This window comes from Hippocampus zosterae, chromosome 6, assembly GCF_025434085.1.
Source record: "Hippocampus zosterae strain Florida chromosome 6, ASM2543408v3, whole genome shotgun sequence".
NCBI lineage: Eukaryota > Metazoa > Chordata > Actinopteri > Syngnathiformes > Syngnathidae > Hippocampus > Hippocampus zosterae.
The window spans coordinates 11,933,031-11,945,555 of record NC_067456.1 but is presented as its reverse complement, the minus strand read 5'-3'; the positions used below and the strand labels follow the sequence as shown (position 1 = coordinate 11,945,555).

At 42.5% G+C, this 12,525-nt stretch overlaps 1 protein-coding gene across 1 annotated transcript in view; it reads left to right on the top strand.

Annotated features, from left to right (window-relative positions):
• serinc5 (serine incorporator 5) overlaps positions 1-12,338 on the top strand; it is a 28,308-nt gene extending 15,970 nt beyond the window's left edge. Inside the window, exons 3-13 of the mRNA XM_052068834.1 lie at positions 5,116-5,280; positions 6,520-6,698; positions 7,557-7,639; positions 7,849-7,942; positions 8,333-8,544; positions 8,675-8,767; positions 9,719-9,845; positions 9,981-10,050; positions 10,245-10,281; positions 10,741-10,885; positions 11,049-12,338. Of these exons, the coding sequence (XP_051924794.1) occupies positions 5,116-5,280; positions 6,520-6,698; positions 7,557-7,639; positions 7,849-7,942; positions 8,333-8,544; positions 8,675-8,767; positions 9,719-9,845; positions 9,981-10,050; positions 10,245-10,281; positions 10,741-10,885; positions 11,049-11,193 (1,350 nt within the window). The 3' untranslated portion in view covers positions 11,194-12,338. The remainder of the gene's footprint in view (positions 1-5,115; positions 5,281-6,519; positions 6,699-7,556; positions 7,640-7,848; positions 7,943-8,332; positions 8,545-8,674; positions 8,768-9,718; positions 9,846-9,980; positions 10,051-10,244; positions 10,282-10,740; positions 10,886-11,048) is intronic.
• Positions 12,339-12,525: the final 187 nt, after the last annotated feature.

The following is a 12,525-nucleotide window of genomic DNA, read 5'->3' as shown; positions in this document are numbered from 1 at the left end:
TGACCAAAACTACTAAATTCAACAATGGGTTCACATAACATACAATTAACATTAAACGACAAAGGTAGGAGAAAAGTACAAATTAAAGTGAAAATTTAGTCTTTTAGCAGGCTGTCAACTCAAAGGCGCCATCTTTGAACTCACCCCGCCCCCCAAAAAAACTCTACAAAACGTGCATGCTCGGTTATTTGAACACTCTGAAATTCACTGGTGTGAATTTGATGGTTCTTTCTCTATGCATGTCCAGTGATCAATACAAGGGGTACCACCCTCCCTCTGGCCCAAAGTCAGACGCCCTTTTACCGTATCCCTAATGAGAATAAGTGGTATAGAAAATGGATAGTTGTAGTGTGGCAGCACAACAGTGTAAATGATGATGCCGAAATTATAAGGTGCATACTTCGTTCTGTGGGACTCACATCTGCTCCATAAAATGCCACGTTAACAAGATGTTTTTTTTTGTTCTGTCATTCCACATGCTGCCAATATGTTGAAATGTCGTAGTATCTTCTCAAAGCCTTTACGAATCATTCTAATCCCAATCCATCTTGGTACACTGTCGTATTTTTTTGGAAAGATTCATTCTGCGGTTCGAATGAAAACTCTACATGGAAATCACAGAAAAATTGAGAATTTAGTGAAATGTACACAATCGTACACACACAGGGCTGAGCAACCCGTGCCCCAGCTAGGGAATTTTGACCACTGGCTCACTTTTGAGTTGCTTTGCTCAGGAATTTAATTACACAAGCACATCTCTCATCTGCGGAAAACTTTGTTCTCTTTCCTGCTTGCTTCAGTGGCGGGCGCTGTGGAAAGCTGAAGAGGTTACACCAAAAAAAAAATGGAGAGGGGGCATACAATGAAATCGGTTTTGTTTGGTAATTCTCCAATCTTTACCCTAGACACCCATTTTTGTCTTGTGTGTGTTTGTGTCTGTGTGTGTGTGTGTGTGTGTGTGTGTTTCAAGGAGCCCAAATTAGAGTGTGGTTTGTTCATTTCCTCCTTGGCCCGCAAATGGAAATTAAGAAGCAGTGAGCGCTGTTTGGTTTGGAAAAAGGATGGTCATCATGTGTGTGGGAGCAAGTCGCTCATAACATCTCAGTGGGATTGGAGATCTCCACCATGTTGCAGTGAGGTAGGGGGTAGGCTTTTGTCCAGTGTTGAGTTTGCATCCAAAGAGCTGTGAGCATTGGCTGTGACTGTTAGCCAGTAACAAAACCATGTGGATGCATGTAAGCTGCACAGCTAGGCTACACGACTCTCTGGCACAGTACATATGGGAACTGAGAGCTACTTCATATGAAGGACTATCACTTTGATACACACTTCTGAAAGAACATATTCGGCTCAAATTACCTTTACTTATTGTATATGTTCTGATGTCTAATTTATATTCACACAATGTGTGAAGACACTAGTCATGCCAATCATTCCTCACAGTAATTATCACTCGCTCTGTGCTGACCTTGTAATTTAGGCATATGATGGGAGCTAACTGGATAGTATCGATGATATGATTCAAGAAGTCTTAACATAAATTCCAACTCACATGGCAATGTAATAAGTCAATCACCTGTAAAATGTAACTGTTGCTCACATTGAATGGACTGATTGAGAGCTTTGACTAGACTGCTCTAACTATAGCTTCATAGCATTGATGGTTCACTTAAAGAGGACATATCATGGAAAATTGACTTGTATGCAAATACAGTAGTTGGGTTAGGAGTACATCCCAACCAATAATGTGAGAAATTCTACAACCAAGCTAATATTTTCTCAGTTGCCCATTTCAGAAAATGGGGTTTTATGCAAGATAGTCTGGAAATTGGGAAGTCACAATTTGGCAAATTTAACAATCAGCTGCTTGGCTTGGCTTAACGCCCGAGCTCCACCCTATTTGTCATGGTCGTGAAAGCCATGTTGGAAATTGGCCATACTGGTTAGGGGGCAGGGAAAGGGGCGGCTATCCCCTTCAAAACAGGCAAAGTCTGGCAAAATGAGAAAAGTATAGGAGAACGCTTGATCCCTGTGATATTTTGACAAAAGCATGTCACAGACATGGAATTAAGACACAGATGTTGTTTTAAATTGTGAATTATTTGTTTTAACTATCAAGCAAAAAAAAACACAGTGAATGGATTTTTTTGAAACATTTAAATTTAAAGTATTTCATTTTACACATGAATGGTTACGCCGTTACCATGTTACATGTTTGACTTTGGTTGTGTGAGGTTGTTTCATAGTGAGCAAGCTTGAGTGAGCCAATGTTGTTTGTTCCACCCCCCCCACACACACACACACACACACAGACGTAATTTGTACTTTACTTATAGCTATGGGCTGTTTTTGCCAAGAAAGAAGCAAAGACTTGGTTTGCACAGAAAACAGAGGAGTGATACATTTTTGCTGTGTGTACGCAGCTGCCTAGACATTACAACAATGGTGGTGTCACTGTGTAAGGTGACCCAGGGAGGCTCTCTCAGCGGGAGGGACTCTGTGCCATGAATCGTTTTCTATTGTCATTGATGTTGTTCCTTTTTCCTCCTTCCCCTCAGACATTTTTCCTCACTGCTCTGCTGTAATTTGATACAGCGGGGAGTGTCGAGAGTTTCTGTCTCGTGATTCAACCTCGTCGGCGTTATTCCCCGGCCATTATCATGAAGATCTTGGAGCAACCGAGTTCTTTTATTTTTTTTTTGTTTGTGTTTCTCAGAATCCTATGAACAGCAACCTATTTTTGAGTGAAGCCAGCTAGTACAACAGAAGCGTCTGTTCACCTTTGTGTGGCTCAATTTGTTTTTAGCTACTGTTCCTGTGATTATGACACATCAATGTTTTGTATTCATTTTGGCTTGGAGATAGGATGGTGTTAACAATATGGAAGGAATAATCATTATGCTAAGTGCTCTGCAAGACAGCACTGCTCACGTATTGAAAAAGGCTTTGTTTACATTTTGAGCCTTGATCATTGAAGTGCCAGATGGAGACAATTCTCTCTTCAAGACCACACTTAAACTCAAATTTAACCTTTGAGATATTTCCAGAAGTCTTCCTGCTGCTGCGTCCAACAAAGAGCATCCCTGTTGCTAAGAGCGCAGTTCACCCCAGAGCATTTCAGATGGGGTCAAAGGGCAGATGAATATCACCAGACAGGGTGTAAAGTGAAAAGAAATCTAAAACTGGTCACAGTAAGTTTTTTTTTTTTCTGGGTGGGGAATGAAGGAAAGATGACAAATCGTTTGGGGGAAACTGAGTGTTCTCCATTGAGACATTTGTGAAGCTCTTGCCTCATTTTCTCTTGAATACCGCAACTGGACCAAGGAGGTAGTTATTTTGAGGAAGGATAAAGATCTTTTTGTGGGACGGCCAGAGCAACATGACAAGCAAGCGGGGGGTTGCTATGGACGTTGAAGTAGGGACATATGTAAGAGACACGCTGACCACCTGTCGATATGCTCGCCGGCCAGGCGGGGAGTTGAAAAGGGGCCATGTAGTGGTTAAGGGCAGCGTTGGTAACCATGGATACTCCTTTTTGTATCCGTGTCTGAGACCATTTCTTTAGACACCCTCTCCTGGTTTTGCCCCTCTCCCTCGCTCACTCTTGGCAGTCTGTCATTTGCCCACACGCAGTCCAGAGTTCCCTGGTGAAACGCCCCCTTCAACTAATGAAATCCAAACACCCTCTCTGTGAAATGGCCATTTGTTTCCTGGTTCATTTCACTCTGTGCTGTCTAATTAATCGCCCTTTGAGGAGGACGTGGGGTGCGATACTATTATCTTGTTAGGCAGCGTGGAGGAAAATGCAGGCCACAGGAGTTAAGGGTGTTGAAACAGCCTTGGGGGAGGAGTCGAGGGTCGAGCCAGGAACTTTGCCAAGAACTTGCCAACCCTATGGTTTGAACCACACCTGCTAAACGTTTCTATTTAAATGCCACAAGACAGGCAAATTAGTAGGTTACATATGGAGGTCATAATCATTGCGTGCGACAAAAACATTTAGAAATTCTCATTTCTAAACTCAACCATGTTCCCAAATCTCAAGAGAAAAAGAGTATCTAATGTACACCAGGCTCACCTACCGTGAACTCATTCACTGCCAAAGACGTATTTAGATGTCTTTTCAGACGCCACACATTTAATCCCAGCTCCTCATTTTATATTGACTGTACTTGGAAAAAGGTCTGAAAGGGTCTGAAAATGGCCATTTTCAGACAATATAAGTACAGTCTTTGGGAGCGAATGAGTTAAAATTACATGGCACTTTGCATCAATTGGGTCTGGCTATGACAGTCTTCCTTTGTTTATATCTTAATGCTAATCAGTCGTCTGTGTGGTATTTTGAACAGAATCCTCGTGGAAGACCATATTGCGAATTGGTTTACCCACAGGACATAGCAGGGACCCTACCCTGCCTTACTTCTTGCACTTTGATCAAGACTAAGATTACTGCCATGGCTGCAAGGCAAATTCAATGTATCCCGAAAGAATTAGCAGCTCTTGACTTGCACCGAGTATTTATATTTTCTTGACATCTTCAGGATCCAGGATTGCAGTATCATCTACTGAAGCCCGTGTCTCACTTCACCGCTCAGTGAGATACAGTACAGGCTTCTACATTCCGTGAGAGAAGTGACAAAAGCAGGGTGGGGTGACTCCAGTAACTACAACTATAGAACATTCTCTTTCCCAAATGGAACGTGCAGCCTGTCTTTGTGCGGAAGCAGAGCATGCCTTTGTGCTACTCTGTGTGTCTGTGTGCCTCACACAGCCATAGAGACTAGTGAATGCTCAGGCAGCTGCCTCGTGTCTCGCGGTCATAGAACGTTTAAGTCCATGTTAAGCATAGGAAGTTATTTAAACTTCCAGTCTTCGTGTCGTTCACCTCTTTCTAATCTGAAACCTTGAAGTTCATCACGACCTTTGACAGGTTTTTGCAAAAAGGTTACAATCCCTATTACCGGTCGTTTGTGTTCAAATGTAACATAACATAGATGACAGCGCTTTAAGCTCACATTCCCACGCTCCGGTATATTTGTTTGGTTGACCTACAGAAGTGTGCTAATGCCTAATGTGTCCGTCTCTTCATCTTCTCTTCTTTCCTCCGCAATGAAGCTGGCCTGCTGCTGCGGCTCAGCAGCCTGCTCATGCTGCTGTAACTGCTGCCCTAAGATCAAGCAGTCCACGGCCACCAGAATCATGTACACACTCTTCCTTCTTTTGGTCACCGTCGTCTGTGTCGTCATGATGTCCCCCACAGTCGAAGAAGAAATGAAAAATGTAAGTGTTCGTAACACACGAGACATTTCAGGAAAGTATCCCCAAAAAATGCAGTCACTGAAAGAGAATCCTCTGTAATGTGTTGTTTCCATATTAGAAAGAAGTCGTGGGCCTCTTATTTATGAAAACAACGAATTGAAAAAAAAGTGAATTATTCAGCATTATTTTAAATACCTATTGGACAGTTACATTTTCTTCAAACAATTGTTCCACAGGTGTAATGCTTATTTTTGTCCGTATGGCAAGTAAGTGGACACTTGAGAAGGCGATCATTTTTAAATATTTTCTTTGTTTGCAGTTTTCAGTTAGCTATACGATAATGACTCCCCACTGTGTATCTCCTTGTTAGAGTAGAACCCTGGCAAAAGAAGCCGTTTGATTCCTCCATGTAGTACTAGCTGAGTCCCCCCCTACACAAACACCACACACACACACCACACGCACCCACTTCAACGTCGCTCAGTGGGAAATCCCCCGCTTTAAGAGCTCGTATTGTACGAATGAGGGCTCTGTGATATAATGTCGTTTGAAACAGACAGCCCCTTCCCTTCTTAATGGGCATGCAAATGTGCTCCTGAAAACGTGATAAAGGCTTCCAAAAAGGGCCTTTTACCATATGTGTTGATCTGACAAAGCGATCCTGAGAACTCAATCTGCTGTTGTCTGACTAAATTCTTTTTTGCAGTTACTACTACATCAGGCGTCCACTGAGACATTTCTCAGATCTTTCTTTATCAAATTTGATAAACTCATCTTGCATCATCTACAGTCCATTGAAGGCCACGAAAATGTTTTATTAATCCCGGTCATGTACGGCCTCTTTTTGGTCCGAAATGTTGTTTTCAAAATTTATGATGACTGCATCCATCCAGCTGTTTCGCGTACCGTCATTCTTCCCGGTTCAGTCCGCTCAATTAACAGATGAAAGGTTGTTTATGCATTCATCTGTGTCTCCTGTTTGTAGACACTGAATCCAACATGTAATACTCCCCCAACAGCCTGCAGCCATCATTTGATGAAAGAAGACTTGAAGGAGAAAAATCAGGGGTCGTTGTTCCTGCCGTTCACTCTTTTTTGCCTCTCAAGAGGCGTGACGCCCAGAATAGACGCTTTTGGTCCTTTTCACTGAAGCCTAGACAAACATGAGTCGAGGCGGTGGGAGGTGGGTGGCTGGGGGTTCCAGTGTGTTTCGATACAGCAGCGAGCTAATCCAGTTTGTCTTTGTATGTCATCACTTAGATCCCCTTTTATAGTGAATTGTGTGAGAAGATGAATGCAGGGAAGAACTGCAAGACCCTGGTTGGTTACTCTGCCGTCTACAAGGTGTGCTTTGGCATGGCCTGTTTCTTCTTCATCTTCTCCATCTTCACAATAGGCGTCAATAACAGTACCGGCTGGAGGGCGGCCATACATAACGGGTAAGAATTCTTTGCCCTAGTTGATTCGGAAAGTTACTTCTGGGCATATGAAAATATATTTGCAGGGGAGTCTCGATAGGTTTTCACCTTCATCCTAAATATTACACCCAGGGCCTGTGCGCGTGCAACACTTGTGCATTCAATGGCACTTTGGTAGAGCGCACTGTAGATGTAATGTAACCCAAACCCTACATCTCAAACCCACTCAAAAAGAACAGGGACCGCTCCTTTCACTAACAAACGGCATCCTTGTGTGGTTGAAGGGTGGATGACGTCAGCGGCAAGAAAATGCCGAGAATAGGCTTTGGTGCAATCTGTAACTACGAATTTATCAGTGTCGACACTGCTCAGCAAAGTAGAGTTACACCACAAAGAGCCTGTATATCTGGGCAGGCACACTGTACTGTCCTCTCTCTTCTTGGTCGCCAGACAATCTTCACACTCACTGTTAAATTCCGATGCAAGTCTCTGAAATGTAGGAGGAAGCCCGTGTCTCACTGGGAGAACGTGCAAAATCCACCATGTCCCCCACCAAATGACAGAAAGTGTAAAAAAAGGGGGGGCTCATACTGAGAATATTTGAACTGGGGAAAAAATCGCTTTTATTTTGAAAAACAAAACTGTCATCAAAACCCAGTCCAGAGGTTCTCGGTTTAAATCCCTGCATGTTGGAGTTTGCATGTTCTCTGGCTACTTCAGCTGAGTCCGACAGCCCCAAAACATGATCAGGTAATTAACTCTAAATGATTGAATGTGAGTGTAAGTGGTGCCCAGGGACTGACTCAGCCTCTTATACTAACAAGCTGCAATGTGGGGGGGAGTTTCATATTTTTGTTCATATTTATGTTACTGTTTCAGGTTCTGGTTGCCAAAATTCATGTTGCTTGTGGCTAGCTGTGCAGCAGGCTTCTTCATTCCACAAGAGGAAATGTTTCTGGAAGGTAAATCCCGTATATGACATTTACACATTTTGAATTTTCCCACCTTGAAAAAGTCTGCTATCAGAGCGGTAATGATCCACAATGTTATGGACATAAGCATAGAGTAGCCTTTGGAGCTGTGCTGATTATTCTAAGAGTAAATGCTATCCACAAGCCACTGAGTTAACGCACATGAACGGGCAATGGAGTGATTTTCCCGTTTTCCCCAGTGTGGCGCTATATCGGAGCTGCTGGCGGCTTCCTCTTCCTGTTGATCCAGCTCATGCTGCTGGTGGAGTTTGCCCACAGATGGAACACAAACTGGTTAGTCAATCTGACCGGCCGTTGGGGGCGCACTCAATGCAAACGGTGATCATGAGAAAACTCAAGGGGGTAGGGCATATTTGTTTATGGGGGGGGAGGTTATATGAAGGAAAAAAAAGTTGTGCGAGAGAGACTTGAAAGTGTGTTGTTGTTGTGGGAGGACGGATTTGGGCAGCAGGCCGCTACTGTCCACATTTAAGGGATGTGCTTTGCTGACTCTCATTCAGGACTAACACACCAGACTTTTCTGTCTTTATTTCTTTAGGACCCAGTTCGTTTTCTCTGCCTTTTCCCCCCTTTTTACATTTTGTTTGCTTTACCCACATTCACGTTATTTTTTTTACCCTTTTTTCGTTTGATCCCATTATCTCTATCTCCTTGCCTATGCAGGAGCTCAGGAGTGAAGTATAACCGTTTGTGGTATGCCGCGCTGGCCTTGGTGACTCTGGTGCTGTTCAGCATTGCGGTGGGAGCTGTGATCTTCATGGGTCTGTACTACACCCACCCTGGGGCATGTCGTCTCAACAAGATCTTCTTGGGCATCAATGGCACCCTCTGCCTCCTCGTTTCTCTGCTTGCCATCTCCCCCATCATACAGAAACGTAGGGACCTTGACTCACAAATGAAAGCTTCTCTCGATATTTGTTTTGACACGATAGCTCAGTTTGTTCCCGCAGAGTTGAAAAAAATACATAAAAACTCACTATTCTGTTTACCTTTGTGTTCCCTCAGTCCAGCCGAAATCTGGCCTGCTCCAACCGGGAGTTATCAGTGTGTATGTCATGTACCTCACCTTCTCAGCCTTCTCCAGCAAACCAACAGAAAGTGAGTATCAATTCATAAAGTCACAGTGACTCAGGCGTCATTGGTTCACGTTAGGACAATTTCAAACAAATTGTAGTCGCTGACTCATAACCGCACACCTGGCAATTGCCTCTCGCACACCTACTAACTTGCTGCAAAGGAAAAACTGCAATCGGGGAAACAAGGTTTTAGGTGCCACTTGCGGTGTCATTTTATTGAACCACAAACAACGTGGCACACTTGCCAAGGAAGAAGCGGATTTCCGTGTCGACTGTCGTTATATGGCATTAACACAAACATTGACTAAATCTCTGCATTTCACCAATGTACAATATACGCTCCACGTTTTGCTTTTTAGCCACAGGTGCCGATGACATTCTAAATGATGGTTGCTGTCAGGTTCGTTGCTCAAACAACATTCATGCACTTAAATGCAAGGACAATAGAAGAGAACTGCGCACAATTCTCTCAGCTCTCAGCTATACTAAGTAGCTCCCCCCCCGAACGGGCATGTAGTTAAAGCAATAACTCTCAACGCTGTGTTAGCCTAACAATCAGACAGACACCTTGGTCTGTAGCCTCAAGTCTCAATGCCCGACAGATTGGATTGGATACAACTTTGTCACATTATTAACCTCAAATTTGGAACATCACTAATATTAAAACATCCTACAGGGAAATTCATGTCATGAATACGTTTTTTGTCATAAACAATGCAATTTCTGTTCCAAACTAAGTAACCCTGTGGCATTAATAATTAATTTAAAAAAACGGTCAGTAGCAGACTGTCAACCCTCTTGTCATATTTCCTACCCCCCATGTGTCCTTCATTTTTCCTCATCACTTTCCCCATCACCACAGCCTCAGTTTTCAATAGTTTATAAGTGATCATTCTTGTATTAATTAATGCATATGCACGACATTGCTTTACACGTCGCTGCTAAAAGCTGCTGGTGCTTTTTATACTTACAGTGGTGGAGAAAGATGGCGTAAACACAACCGTGTGTGTCTTTCCCTTCAAATCTGGGAAGGAAAGTGACAAGAAGATCGTCAAAGCTTTGGGAGCCGTGATCCTGTTTGGCTGCATCCTTTACTCCTGGTAACAACTCTCACTAAGTGGGAACAAATTAAAGCCAGTCGCCGTCTGCATTGAAAACAGCATGTGATTAAAAATAAATGAAGACTTGTGATGGAAAATAACAGCCTCTCTTGTTTTCCACCCTTCCTCCCTTAGCTTGACCTCCACAATCAAGCGAAGGTCTGCGGCGCTCAGAGTGATCAGAAACAGTGAACCGGAGACCGAAGTAAACACTCTAATATTTTATTGAACTCTGCTTGAGTGTATTGTTTCATAACATTTGTGAATGGGTTTCATGAAATGAACAGAAGCAAAAACAAATTAAATTCATTAAAATCCAGCAATGTGTGTCCCTCCACCCTCCTCCCAAAAAGACATTTTTGTCCACATGGACTTACTCTGTTTGTCTTTATGCCACAGAGAGCACGTTGCTGCTTCTGCTTTGGAGATGACACTGGTAGGAAAATGTTTTTTCCCCCATTTCCTCCTTGCCTCCCCAACCTACCCTAGTCCCTCCTGCCTGTTGAGTGTGTGAATATCTTCCCAGCGGTAGTGTGTGCACACACAGTGCTTCTGCTCATTGTTATTCATCACACCGATGCGGAATGGCTCGAATGTATTGGTCAGCAAACGGAGATGATGTCACTGTTACTAGGCATGACAAGTGTGGAGGCGTTTGTGGCTTACTACCTCCCCCTGCAGGAGATGAAGAGGATGAATGCGCACGAATTAAGAATCTTAACGGCTGACAGAAAACATTCAATGAGATTTTCAGTCTTAAATTTAAACTGCTGCCAATTCTGCGCTTGACAGCATCAACAAATTCTACACCAAAATTTGATGAGATATATTTCGAAATATATACATCCCAAATTGTTTTTTGTGAATCAATCTAGCTAAAGTTTCTCCATTTCAGATGACTGTGAAGAAGAGAAGACTGGTGCAGGCCAAAACGTGGTGTATGACGAGAGCGAGGCCACCAACTACAGCTACAAATGTTTCCACTTTGTCTACTTCCTGGGTTCCCTTTATGTCATGATGACCATAACAAACTGGTTCCAGTAAGTTTCCACACTTGCTTATTTACTTTTAAACAGAGCAGGGTGGATTTGGTCTCACTGAGATTCGTTTAAAATATTGTGACTTCAGAATTGGGGATAAATTCCAAGTTTTACGACTTGACGGAGCCCACGTTTTTCATTCACTTTGATGTATCCTTTGCAGCTACGACAACTACAGGATTGAGAAGCTGTTGGACGGGAGCTGGTCAGTGTTCTGGATCAAGATCTCCTCCTCGTGGGTTTGTCTCCTGCTCTACATGGGGACTCTCATTGCTCCCGTCATCTGCCCCAAGCGCTTTGAGGCCTAGAACACAAGACACCGCACTCACACTCGTGTCGGGTGACTTCCGGTGTTGAGATGGCGCCTTTGAGGCTGAGCCAAGGGACCAGTGACCTTTTTTTTCTTCCCCCCTTTCACCACTGACCTCTGTTATCTTTGGAACTGGAGGAACATCTGATGCCTTTTATGACGCAAGGTGCAAAATGTTTTTGTTTACGTCATTGATACATTGTTGGTATTTTTGTTCCAATTTCTTTTCATTTCCAATGACTGTCCCTGGACATTTTGTATTACATTCTTGTTTAAAAGTCATGCAGATTCGATTAGTTGTGGTCCATGTGTCGAGACTTTAATTTCCGCACCATCCCTTCTGACTTTACATTTGGCGGTTTTCCACAGTGTGAGTCTTGTATTTGTTTCCCCTAATTCGAGACAGTTGTGTCATAAATTTGTAGCAAAAATAATCCGACAAATCAGTTTAGTGTGTGGGAGCTTTGTTATACTGAAAATATTTTAGTTTGTATGTTTGTTTTGAGTCCCTTTGTGAGGGAATGTGTCAAAAGTGAGTTACATTTAAAAAATTGATTTCTCAGGCTTACATGCTTTGTTATATTGTGTGCCCTTTTGTAAATGTTTTTATGTGAGCAAAAGAAAAGCTCGCTATTCTTTTGGGGTATTTGAAGTTTTGTAAATCTCAGTACTCCCTTCGAGCTAAATCTTTTTGTGTAGAAAAAGAACCGTGTGTCCAGTTTATTGAAGTGCTCATCATTGTTGTGTCAACTGTACATTAACTGACTTATTTTCTTTTTTTACTGTCGTATTTAACAATGACAGCAGTTAATGATGTTATCACTATAAAGCATGCAGCTGTTTGCCAAAGTTAGATGATTGGAAAACAACTACTGAACTAACCTACATGGAAAATATATCAACTTGCAATTGGGTTTGTGTTTCCGGCACATTTTTATGCATCCGTTGATACTTAAAAAAAAAACCTAAAAAACTTGGAGGTACTCAACACTGGATGTTGAGTTAACGGAAATCAGTCCATTGTTTCTCACACACCACCAATATACCCCATTGTTTTGCGAAACAAATATTTTTTAATGACGTATGTACATTTTTGATTACATTGTATTGTGCTAACATTAACCATTAAAGTGATTTTTTTTTTCAGCACTCAACCTTTTTTTGTGCTCAAGTGAAAATCTACTGGTATTCATGAAATAACTAGTTTAAAGATACAAATGAATCTGCAACATTCATCCTCTTGAAGTCCTTCCCTTCCTTTTGGACAGAATATTGTACACAAATGCAGAGGAACTTCCAAAGTGAAACACAATGGCTGGATGACTTCCAA